At 41.1% G+C, this 12,657-nt stretch overlaps 1 protein-coding gene across 1 annotated transcript; it reads left to right on the forward strand.

Annotated features, from left to right (window-relative positions):
• The first annotated feature begins 6,699 nt into the window (after window positions 1-6,699).
• LOC129762496 (pupal cuticle protein-like) lies at window positions 6,700-8,499 on the forward strand. The gene is made up of 2 exons (XM_055760800.1): window positions 6,700-6,936; window positions 7,059-8,499. Exons 1-2 carry the CDS (start codon window positions 6,925-6,927, stop codon window positions 8,148-8,150), a joined length of 1,104 nt encoding a protein of 367 aa, XP_055616775.1. The 5' UTR covers window positions 6,700-6,924; the 3' UTR covers window positions 8,151-8,499.
• Window positions 8,500-12,657: the final 4,158 nt, after the last annotated feature.

Consider the following 12,657-nt stretch of genomic DNA (forward strand, 5'->3'; position numbering starts at 1 on the left):
AATCAATTAACTCACCGATAGGCACATTTGTTTCTTTTCCAAGTGTATTCTATATGCAGCTACATTGTAGCAGAAATTGAAAATTGTTGTGATGACGTGATTACGACATACAATGCTGTTAAAACGAGCTAATTCGGTGTTCACATTCATAATGTGAACGCGGAATCGATACACTATTCGACAGGATTTAATTCTAATCACTAACCAAGAGCACCCAGTTAAATTTAACAATCATCATTTTAGACGGGAACACAGATTATAATAAATTCCGATACCGAACAACTACCCCGTTTAACTAACAAGGCTCACGCTGCAATAAATGAAGCATTTCCTGAATCGATAACCTGCCCTCTGCCAACGGCAGCTAATAAATCAACGTGAATGCCGAAATTATCGCCGATTTGGCCAGATACAATAATTTAGAAACCATAATAAATAAATTTCGTGGAATTGTAAAATGTAAACAGCACAGAGTGGGCACGCGTCGTCAGAATCTGCACCAGACGCCGCCACCGATGCGATGGCGAATCCTGGCTCCCCGAACGGCTTCAGAACGGAAGAGGTGGCGAACGAAATAGACATCGGCTTGGCTCCACCAAATATGTATAATCCATAAAGTAAGCTCATTTATCTGTTTTTTATTTTGCGATTTACTGCAGCAACCAATCCGTTGGCTGTTCGCCCGAGGGCTGCAATATAGAAAACAGGTTGTCCAAACCTCTCTTCTCGTTCGGTGCAGTTCTGTACGGAATTACTTTTTTCCCGTATCGTTTGTGTTATTGAGCACGTCATTTATTTATGCGGAGAGTTTTTGCTCGTAAATAATGCTCCGGTATATCATTTTTGGGGCTATTGAAACGGCTAAATTTATGTGCCACCAGCAGTGTCGTAAAAGTGCGGAAAGCAGCATTTGGCGTGCGATTCGATGTGTAAACTCGTGCACACAATAACTTTAAGGCAGAACAAACTAATTTTGATTTTTTTTTTTGCTCAATGGTGGGTGAAAAAACAAGTAAATCATCAACTGTCAACTGAAAGTACGACAAATTCGAACGACTGACGTCATTCGCGCAGTGGGCGTTGGATTTGGAATGCAACGACGCGAGACGCGCCACGCGTCGCGGCGAATTCATTGCGCTTATTACACATTCATTGCGTTTATTGATCGCGGCAGGCTGATCGCAGCTGCCGCTGCGGAAGAGGCAATCGGAAAATGGTTATTGGTTTGTGCACGAGAGTTTGACGATTGCAGAAGAAGGCAACAAGAAATCGACTCAGTTTTCGTCGAAAACATGCGACCTTGCGTTCCACCTTTGAAAAGTGGGATTGTGTATGTTAATCAAATTATGCATGACGGCTAGCCTAATGGTCTATGATGTATGTGTTATGTGGCACTGTGTTAGCCGGCCGGAAGAACTTGAAACCGTGCGAAAGTTTAGGGTTATTACGAGTGTGTGAGCCGTGGAAAACTGTAAAATTGCTTCAGTTCTGATTTGTAAAGTTAATTTCAAGGTAACTGGTGAAATTTTGAGAAACATAAAAGTCGCATGGAAGTTTGCTCGTGCGCTGACCCAACTCCGGCCGAATAAGCTTATGTTTTTTATTTTTTCAAACCATTTGTGCATATTTCTTATTCCAAAATTGTAGATTTGATTCTAAGGTCTTGGATTATTTTATTCTTAGAGTGCACAAATCAGAATGGTTTGTTATTTTTGCCAACCAATTTTCGAAAATTTTACTTTTCAGCTGCTTGACCGGTTTTTGTTCTTTAGACAGATTTTTTTTTTCACCGCATGGATCGTCCGAGAAATATGTGAGTGTTCTGGTTTCTTGAAGTGCAATTGACATACAACGAGTTTTTATTTATTTATATTTTAGATTTGATCATAATCGTATCTGGTGTCCTGAACTTGTGATCGGAAACTGAGGTTGAAGGTATTGTGAACAATTAAGGCAAACCCGGAATTCTTGGACTACGACATCGCCAAAAAATACACCTCTAAATCAAGTACCATCCAGAAAATCCATACGCAAGAAGGTTATCGTAATTTCCGTGCCTGCAAGCAACCAAACAGGACGCTGAAGTCAAATCTGGTGGCCAAAAGACACTCTCGAAAGTTGTACAGCAATGTTTCGACGAAACACGAAAAATGCATGCTAATGGATAACGAAACTTACGTGAAGATGAATTTTGGACAGCTCTCAGGTGTAAAATTCTATAAGGCCACTACCAGAGGACATCCCCTCAGCCATTGAATGTTCGTTTTCGCTGATGGATGTGCCAAAAAGTTCTTGTTTTGGTAGGGATTTCCAGCTGTGGACAGAAATCCAAGGTTCTCGTCACAAGCATAACCCATATCAATATTAAATACTACCGCAAAGGGTGAAACCCATGGTTTCTGTTTTTGCTTTGCTTTGCAGGTTGCATATCCTCAAGTCGGAGTGGGTACAATATCGTTGATTGCGTTTATCCATGAGGTCCAACCAAGAGATTGTTGAAACATTGCACTTCGACCACCACTTTATGTTTCCAGACGTTCTCAGCTCAATAGAAAGAAGCTAATAGTCTATTGAGTATGAAATGAATTCTATTTTTGACGTACAACTACGTCTTTCATTAAGAGTGCCAAATCAGAAAACAGGTCACGTTTTTATGAAATAAAGTTAACGTTAATAACTATTTTTGCCGTGAACGGATTTTGGTGATTTACATACCAAACGAATCGGAAATTCCCTAAGATTTGTTTGATCTTATTTGAATGTGTATCATTACAATTCCATAGTCTGAATATGGTTTAAGTTGATGAAAATTGAAGCATTCCCATTTCCTCATACATTTGTGCTGTCCATTTGTTTGCTTTCCCGAACAGAGCTGTCAATAACGAGCAACTTATCGACGAGCAACGAAGGGGAAACCGTAAGATGTAAAGTCTCCGTGAACAAAGAAAAAGAAGAAGAACGAAGGGGAATATTTGCCTAGAGTATAAACAGTGGATCTCGCTGAGGCAAACTTTCATTCTTCGTGAGGAAATCGACTGAACAACATCGTTGCTGGGCGAGCTGGGCGACAAGGGATCGAATGCCTTTCTCAAGGCAATGGGGGCGGAGGAGAAATATGATAAGTAAAGTTTTCCATGGGCCTTTTTGAAGGTTATAGACGAATGAACTGAAGAAGTTTAAAGTCTCAAGCAAGGAAGGAAGACAAACTTTCAGTATCATTCTGTATTAAAAGCAATGAATATCGCTTGTCCTTCCTTGTTTTGCGTCATCACATGTCTTCGTTTCGGATTGAGCTGTGGACGCGAACAAATTTAGTTGCTTCAAGCCATCGATATATAGATATTTGTATGCGTACGTGCGTGCTTCATAACCCGTACGTAGAAATAGTGCATCTTCGCTACGCTGAAACCCCATTTGTATCTGCTCCCGTGTGCGTTGGCCCTGTAACGATGCAACAATCGCTTATTTTTTTTATGCTATGATTGACGATTGTTTGACGGTGTTGCAAATTATGCAGTCGCAATGATAAATATAAACGAGGAGGGGAGATAGCGAGAGGGAAATATTTACGCTAGGGTATTGGTAATGAATCTCTGCTGAGGCAAATATTCAGCCTTTTTCCAAGCAGTTAACATTGCTTGTTTTCTGTTATCAATGCGTTGAACTGACGCTATGGTTGTGCACCAAAAATTTCTTTGGGGAATATCAAGTTATAATAAGTTATTAATTCATTTGGGTTCGCGTGCCAGTCGCAAAACTACTTCAACTAGAATTCCATTCGCGCTAATCTTGATCATAATGAAGCAGTGCTACTCTTTTCGAGGTTGTTGAGATTAACAGATAGAGTTCATTTCGCTTTTTTAGTCACCAAGAAAGTAAATGCCGTTCTGAAATTTTGTATGTGATTTGGTTTCGCTTGCCCGTAGTAAAACTTTCTCCACTAAAGATGACAGCTGCACTTATCTCGAGCATGTATTGTTCTGCGAGCACAAGAATGAATCATCAAACAATTGTCGTCAAATGATTCTACAATAAAAAAAATACATTTCATGGTGACCAAACTGGTAGAATGGTTATTTCAAAATTTTCGTAGCATTATAAAATAATATCCGCAGTTATAAACAAGCGACTTGAATTGAACTACAGCGTAGTTCTACGTCAACAATGCGGTCGTGTCTTGAACACAACCTCCTATAATTTTTTAGTTTCAAAAATTTTGAAGCTAGGAAATGAGTGTTTGAAAGTAAGTACATTTTCTACATTGAATTTATACAAAAGTAGACCTACAATAATTTTTCCAAATTTCTCCAAATTTTTTTATAACAAAATGTCTTTTACACTTTCCCTTTATGACTTCCTGCTACTTCTTGCAATTTTGCGAAGAAATGCCATAAATATTTTCAATCCCCACATGTGTTTTTCGAAAATTTTGTAATGGAGATATAAAGGGTGTGTCACATCAAATTGCATCACGGAAAAAACGCTGTAGAAATTTAATTTTTAGGAATTATATCTTCAGCTGCTTTCGCTTATAATCAGATAAGAGTGTATAGATCACGTTGGCCATGCTTCACTGTCAATTTTTCGTAAATTTGGAAAAATGTCGTCGAACGAAGAAGAGCGTCGTGAATTAATCCTGTGCACTCATTTCGAGAATCCGGAGTTGTCACATCGGGACATCGGTAAGATGCTGGGAATCGTCCAATCCACAGTCAGCAGAGTACTAAAACGATACTTCGAGAACCTAACCATCGACCGGAAGGTGAAGAACGGCAAAAATGGATGCTCCGTCAGTGAAAAAAGTTACAAGCGCGTAGTTAAGTAGTTTAGACGTGATCCGAGAAGTTCGGTCCGGGATGTCGCCAATAAGCTGAATTTGTCAAGTTCATTCGTCCAGCGGACCAAACAGTGGGAGGGCCTGCGTACATACAAGGTTCAGAAGGCTCCTAACCGCGACGAAAGGCAAAACATGGTGGGGAAGACGCGAGCCCGGAAGCTGTACACCGAAATGCTGACGAAGCCGCATTGCCTGGTAATGGACGACGAAACCTACGTCAAAGCGGACTTTCGTCAGCTGCCTGTTGTTCTTCTCCGCAGAGGACAAATTCAGCGTTCCGGAGGAGATTCGCATGCAGAAACTATCCAAGTTTGCCAAAAAGTACATGGTGTGGCAAGCGATCTGCTCTTGCGGAAAGCGGAGCGCCCTCTTCGTGATGACCGGCACGGTAAACGGGCAGGTTTACCTTAAGGAGTGCCTACAGAAGCGCTTACTGCCACTATTGAAGCAGCACGAGGGCCCGACCATCTTCTGGCCGGATCTCGCTTCGTGCCACTATTCAAAGGACGTGTTGGAGTGGTACGAAGCCAACGGGGTCACCTTCGTGCCAAAGGAAATGAACCCGCCCAACGCGCCGGAGCTTCGCCCAATAGAGAAACATTGGGCGATTATGAAGCAGGCCCTCCGGAAGAACCCAAAAGTTGTCAAATCGGAGGCGGACTTCAAGAGAAAATGGATTTCTGTTCAAAAAAAAACTACAACCTGACGTTGTACAAAACCTTATGGACGGGGTAAAGAGGAAGGTGCGAGCATACGGGTTTGGGCTCGAAGTATGAATAAAAAGAAAATGCCAAAAGTTGTTTAATAGTTTTTATTTTACTGTCTAAAATTTTCAAAAGGATCGGTCTACTGGGCGAATTTCTACAGCGTTTTTTCCGTGATGCAATTTGATGTGACACACCCTTTATGAATGCCTGTCGAGAAGACTGATGACTGACTGACTGGGTTTCGAAAATTGATGGAACAGGTATCTTACAATAATTATTTATCACAAACGCTCGTATCTTTACTGTTTCTTCGGATAGAAACATACTAACTTCAGCATTCCAGGATCTTTTTTTGCAAATAATTATTTTGAAATCCCGTGATTCACATTAACCTTGACATTATTTAAAGTCCCCATCGTTTAGACTCCTAAATGGAATTATTACCGCCAATGATCGATTCAACTCGACCCGTTTGTTTTTGTCATAATGGAACACTCCCTTGCAGAGGGTAATAAAAAATACCAAGAACACCACAACATTCCTTCCGCGCTTTGTTATACAGACGCGACCTATTAAAATATTTGCATTTTAAATTATTCTGATCCACACATTCCTTTACATTTTTCATTCATGCATCGGGTTTTTTTTCTGTCTGCTCCACATCATCACCTTGCAATCCTTTTTTGTTATCTTCCGCTGGCGCCGGACTATCCTTGGAGCAGCCACAGACTCCACTACCGCATTGCAACCGATGAGATTGAAATAGATTTTCAATCGAATCGAATCTCAAAAAATCACTGTCCCCAGCGGAGTAAGTGTGCAAGCAGCAAGCAAGTGCTCGACTCGAATCACAACCGCCTCGTTATGCGAGGGGCGGACTGCTGTTATACTTTCATTTTCATTTTCAATGCTTCCAACAGGTGGGTCTCGATTTCTATGTTGTTTTCCTGCTTTTATGTGTACACGCCGTGGTGTGCCACTAACCCACCGCCGGCACCGATCTGTGCTGCGTTTCAGAATGAGAGCGGGTTGTGTCCCCCGAAGGGCGTTATTGGCGCGCGCGATCGACCGCGATTAACGGTGAGCGCATCGATCGGGGAGAGTTCGAAACGGAGAGAAATCGTCGCAAATTTTCCACCTTTGGGTTTCGTTTTTTTTTTCGGGGGTAGGGTTTTGGGGACAGAATATTCGGCCGTGGTATAAAATCGATTCCCTACCCGCTCTGGAGCCACAGTTCGCAAACAGTCCTAGTCCGAGTTCGATCAGCTAGGAGGTTTTCGGGACCACCCTTTTTAACCCCACCCGCGCACTCAATAGTTATCGGTGTTATTATTAATCGTTTTCGATTGTAGCAGAGCAGTGATAAAGGGTTGTTACATAATGAGAGTCTTTGTAAGTATCGTAATAATTAAGGGTGTGAACAAGAAGTGATCGTAATATGGACTGTAAATGAAACCTGCAATGTTTTGTATGATTATTGAAGTGTGTCCTCTGTTTCATTCCACTCCAATCAGGTGCTAGGGTCCGTGTTGCTGTGGGCTTCTGTTTGTTCCGGTTCTCATCACGCCGTGTCATCCCAATATCAGGCCCACGATGGCATCGGTGGTTATTCGTACGGTTATTCCGACCCAAACTCACAGAAACATGAATCCAAGGATGCTCATGGAGTGACCCACGGAGGCTATTCTTACATCGATGGTAGTGGTCATCTTCAGACGGTGAAATACACCGCCGATCCAATCCACGGCTTCCAGGTCGCGGCCACAAATCTACCGAAGGGTCCCGCTCCAGCCGTGATTTCCGTTCCTGCTCATTACGCTGGCCCGTGGGCTTATTCACATCATGCTGCTATAGGGTACAACGGAGCTCCTCTGGAAACACCAGAGGTTCAGGCTGCCAAGGCCAAACACTTCGCTGCCCATGCGGAAGCCAACGCTAGACTGCACAAGCGATCGCTCTATGCCGCTCCGTGGGGTTATGTCCCAGCTGATACCCCTGAAGTTGCTGCTGCCAAGGCCGCCCATTTGGCTGCCCATGCCGCTGCCAAGGCTGGTCATTATGGCCCAGCTCCAGTGAACCACTGGGACCATCAGGCTCCAGCTCACAAGGTTTGGTACGGTCCCATCCACATTCCTGTGATCCACAAGGGTGTACCAGTTGAAACCCCGGAAGTGCAACACGCTAAGGCTGCTCACGCTGCCGCCCACGCTAAGCTCCACGGATACGCTCCGATCCACGACTATCACCAAGGTCATGCGTATGGTGCTTGGCATGGACCACAACACATCCCGGTGATCAAGGGTGGAGTTCCTGTCGAAACCCCAGAGGTGCAGCATGCCAAGGTGGCTCACGCAGCAGCCCACGCTGAGGTCCATGGATACGCCCCGATCCACGACTATCACCAAAGTCACACGTACGGCGCTTGGCACGGTCCTCAGCACGTTCCAGTGATAAAGGGTGGAGTCCCAGTGGAAACTCCAGAGGTTCAGCACGCTAAGGCTGCCCACCTCAACGCCCTGGCCCTGGCCAGTGCCCACTCCGGACCACATGGACACGAGGATGACGGTTCGTACAAACCCCAGTGGGACCACAAAAATTACCAGTAATCTGAGAGACTCATTCACATTGTGCCTTCGTGGGGAATTCGTTCACCCCACTCACCCAAATGCCAAACCAACTTAGGAGCTAAATAGAGTACACGCGATCAACACGGTCCACTAGCCGGACTCCCACTTCCAGAAACTATTGAGTGCTTTAGCAAATCTTCAGCCGACTGTCGCCGAGAGAAGAATTTTCCCCCCAATCGATGGGACTAGCTTCACTAGATTCACTGTCTACTAGAGTTACTACTTTTGCTCAAAAAACTGATCGAATACCCTAGCTTCGAATGCCTTCGAACGAACTGAAGTTAATTGCTCACTACGTTGAATGTCTGTGTAAATAATCGAATTCTGCTGTGTGAAAAAAAAATATCGATGCGAAGCATCGTTGAAACGAAGTTTGTATTTTTATTTCTTTGTATATTGGGAAAACAACTAGAAAATCAGATGGCAACCCTTGCTTGTGCGCTCCCATGCAATCAATAAACAATGAAATCGACATTTGATCAGCTTAACAAAGGAGCACTAATACCAATCGCTGATGTGATGCCCTTTATTGGGTTGGGGAATAAATTCGTAGCGTCGCTTTTATTTAAACAAAAAACAAATGCTCACCGATAGCTAATCAATTGGATATTCGCCGCAGTTTATTTAATCCGCCAACTCACGACTGGGTTGGCGACCGTTCTGCTTCAAAAGTGGTTTGAGACGTCCTTCATCCAATTCAGAAGGGTCCAGTCATCGACATCAAAGCCGTCATTATTTAACTGTGCAGACCATTTCCGTGCTGTAGATCGTCTCCACAAACGTCGCAAATGTTCCGGGCTGCTTCGGCAGCTTTTTGACCTCGATGAAAAGCTAAGAAGAGCAGGTGTAGAAAATGTTGATTTTTGCATCCCGGGTATTCCATTTCTTAAACTCAAAACTAATAAAAAATTGAATAGCTCAAAAATACAATTAAGGGGGTATTCTAGTGTAGAGACCAGGGCTCTGCATAGTCATAGTCAACTGAGGATAGTCAGCTGACTATCTGACTGGCTTTATCCGTATTCAGTTAGTGATAACTTTTGGCTTCTTCACGCAGTTTCTCCGCCAAAACGACTGAACAGTCAGTCGGGCGTTTAGTCGCTATCTCCCTCTACCGACTCGATTATATCATTTCATTCTTCCCAGTCAAATTGTCCTCATTGCATTTTAAAGTGACTTCCCCCGAAACGAATTCGTTCCTCTCTTTCTCTCTCCCATGTACATGTGCATACATCGATGTTTGAGTTCAACGTGGTTTGACATACGCTACAGGTGAGCTAGATTTTTTTTTGTATCGTACACGAAAATTACTCACACGTATAAAATAACGTGTGTGTGCGCTATTTTGCACGCTATTTACTAATACTAACGCGAGGACCTTTATAGGGTACTTGATAAATGTATAAGTTCGTTGGTTTGAGTTCACGATTGGTAGACAATAAACCGTCCATTGATGGGGTAACTTCTTTTTCGCATCAGAAATCATGTTTTCGTTCCTCTCTTTATATGGACGTAAAAATAAGATTGCGTACGCGGGTGTAAAATTAGTGTTAGGGGGGAAATGGAAGTGTGGATTGAAGTCGGTTGAATGAAGAGGTATTCATTAGTCGAGTCAGTTAAAATAACCGTTGACTGGACTAGTTCACCAGTAATACTAGCTATTCAACGCTAGTCAAGTCACTTTTTGTTGTGGGCGACTGCCGAAGCTACTAAGAATAGAGTCGGTCTTCATTTTTCACCTTCGAAGATTTCGGACCCTGGTACAGACACGATTTTCGGACGTTTTCTCGAGCTCCGTAAAGAAAACAAAGGATATTTTTACCATCCATTATATCATTATTTGTTCATCTATCTTTTAACAATAAAACAAAAATTGAACGGAGAAAAAATATTCATAACTAGAATAGTTAAGAGCTGATGAGGTGAGAGGGTTCAGTTGTGCCATGGCGTACACAATTCCAGCCCTTCTAGTTATCTGAAACGAATAAAATCGGACAGATTCTGAATCAGTGAAAATGCCGCTATCGCATGAACCTCGAACAAGTCAAAAAAATCTTTTTTGACAAAATGGAGGCCGTTTGAAAAACAAAATTCGGTTCGAAACATTTTTTCTTACGTTTCCCGATTTTTTAAAAATAGTAGAATTTAAAAAAGACATAGGAGAGTTGTGTCCGAGTCACGACCGCATAGTTGATGTAGGATTCCGTTAGGCTATCTATTGATTTTGGATATATTTGAAGAATTACATCGTTAAACTCTTTGATAATGATTTGGTGGCCCTGAAAAGGACCGTTTTATTTAGTTGTTGGGAATTGGTTGTTCCCTCCATCAGTGTTTATCGAGTGATGGTGACAGAAGGATGGTAAACAGTCGTTGGATGGTGCGTATCAGATAAAAGATACCGAAGTGGAACGAGATATGATGAAAACCGCCCTCTGTGATCCCAGACGAGATGCCTCCTGGGTTATGTATGGATGAAATAAAGAAAACAAAACTCACCAATGTGAGTATATAAGATAATTACCAATGCCGAACAAAATTATTAATTTTTCTCATCAGTAAAAACATGTTACTTTAATATGGAGAAAACATATTTGAAATGGAACAGGTAATTTTATTTTATAATTTTTACTCTCTGAGTGTTTATTCAACCCAATGCGAATTTTAATTGGACTAACAACACCTAATACTATATGTAGATCATATGGGAAATCTTTTTTTCTAGTATTTCTTCACTTTTCCAATTTTTCAACAAAACAGACAATTTAAACCACATGACCCGTTTTCGAGAGGGAACACACCTTGGTTTTTGTTTATGATTTATTTATAATTGAAATAAATCGTTTCATATATCAAGTCATTTTCTACACAAGCTACTATATACAATTTTACACTTACACTTGTGCTAAATTTTTCACAATACACGATCGGTTATTGATATGAAATTTCACGAAGCAACTAACATTAAAGTTCCAAATTAAAATTTTGTTTGCTAGAATTTATCGTATCACTCACCTTACTTGCAATATAAAAATGCCCCCGACTTGCATATATTTGCAATGCCGATTTTCCCCAGGCAGCTTGCTTTTGATGTCTCTGTTAGGGAACACATTTCGGTAGGATCAAAGGTTCCCCCTACTTTCATGTATTTGCAGTGCCGATTTCCCCCAAGCAGCTTAGTTTTGATGTCTCCGTTAGGGAACCGCCGCGTGTGTTGTCAATTTCGACCAATCAGAAGTGGGTATTTCCGTTAGGATAGGGGTTGAGATTTTTCAATTGTTCGATAGTAAGTTTCATGACATATATTGTTTTCTTCAATATAAAAAAATTGTTATGAAGTACCGAAATCGATTGACGCAAAAATTTCATCAATCCATCGTGAAATGACTGAGCAATAAGCGTTTGAAATTGGACAATTTTCACGATGTGCTCGATTTTCGATTTTCAATTTGTACCCGACAAGTTGAAATTCCCGAACGACGTAATCCTACGTCAAAATTTGCTCTCATTTGATGAGAAGTCCAATCCTCGTTTTGTCCGGAAGATTGATTTTCTAGGAAAGGCTCAGATTTACACCAAAAAAATGTTAGCTTGGTTTTCAAAGAACTATTTTATTTTCTTTATTTTATTTAAAACTTCATTATCATGAGATTATCGCCATTCCTTACATCAAACTAGCAGACCCGGCGAATTCCGTCCCGCCAAAAAGTGATGTTTTCTCCCGGGCCTCTCGAATTCCAATTACTGAATGAATAATTGTAACAAAAAAAATTAATGAAACGCTTTTAGATATGCATATTCCACCTAAAAATCCATTATTATTTTCAAACTCACGCGTGAATCTCAATGTCGTCAATATTAATTCCAATTGAAGAAATTAACACCAACCGAGCAAACTTTTCACCATTCGTTCTCCTGTGATGATGAGTTGCATGTACGAAGAAAAATGTTCTGTTTTATATAAAACTGTTGATATAACGATTTCAACATTCACACAAATGACGAATTTCATGCCAACTTGTCTTAGGAGTCGGCAGCACCATCTCAGATAGTAGTGAAACGTTGTGGGTGTAAAGACATGCTCATTTATGCAACTTTGCATACTTGAAATATTCGAAAAAGAATTAGACTACTTTCTGGAAAAGCCAATTTTTTTTCTTACCTTTTTACAAAAATTTATAATATAAAAACTATGATACCTACAAAATTCTTGTCAAAGGATGAAATGTAGAAAAATTAAATTTTCACAAAAAAATAACAAAAATTTTTTGGAAAAAAATTTTGCTGACAAAAAAGTTTTTTTAAAAATTAAAATTCATTTTTCTCAAAATCCCAAAAAATATATTTATGAATAGCCCTTACAATTTCCAACAAGTCGTCCATACATCGGAAGATGGGCACTTTTACAGAGAAATTTTTTTTTTCGAACAACGACTTTTTCATGTTTTCATTGAAAAAAATACAACTTATCCTAATTTTGTTCAAA

This window comes from Toxorhynchites rutilus, chromosome 1 (assembly GCF_029784135.1).
Source record: "Toxorhynchites rutilus septentrionalis strain SRP chromosome 1, ASM2978413v1, whole genome shotgun sequence".
Taxonomy (NCBI): Eukaryota; Metazoa; Arthropoda; class Insecta; order Diptera; family Culicidae; genus Toxorhynchites; species Toxorhynchites rutilus.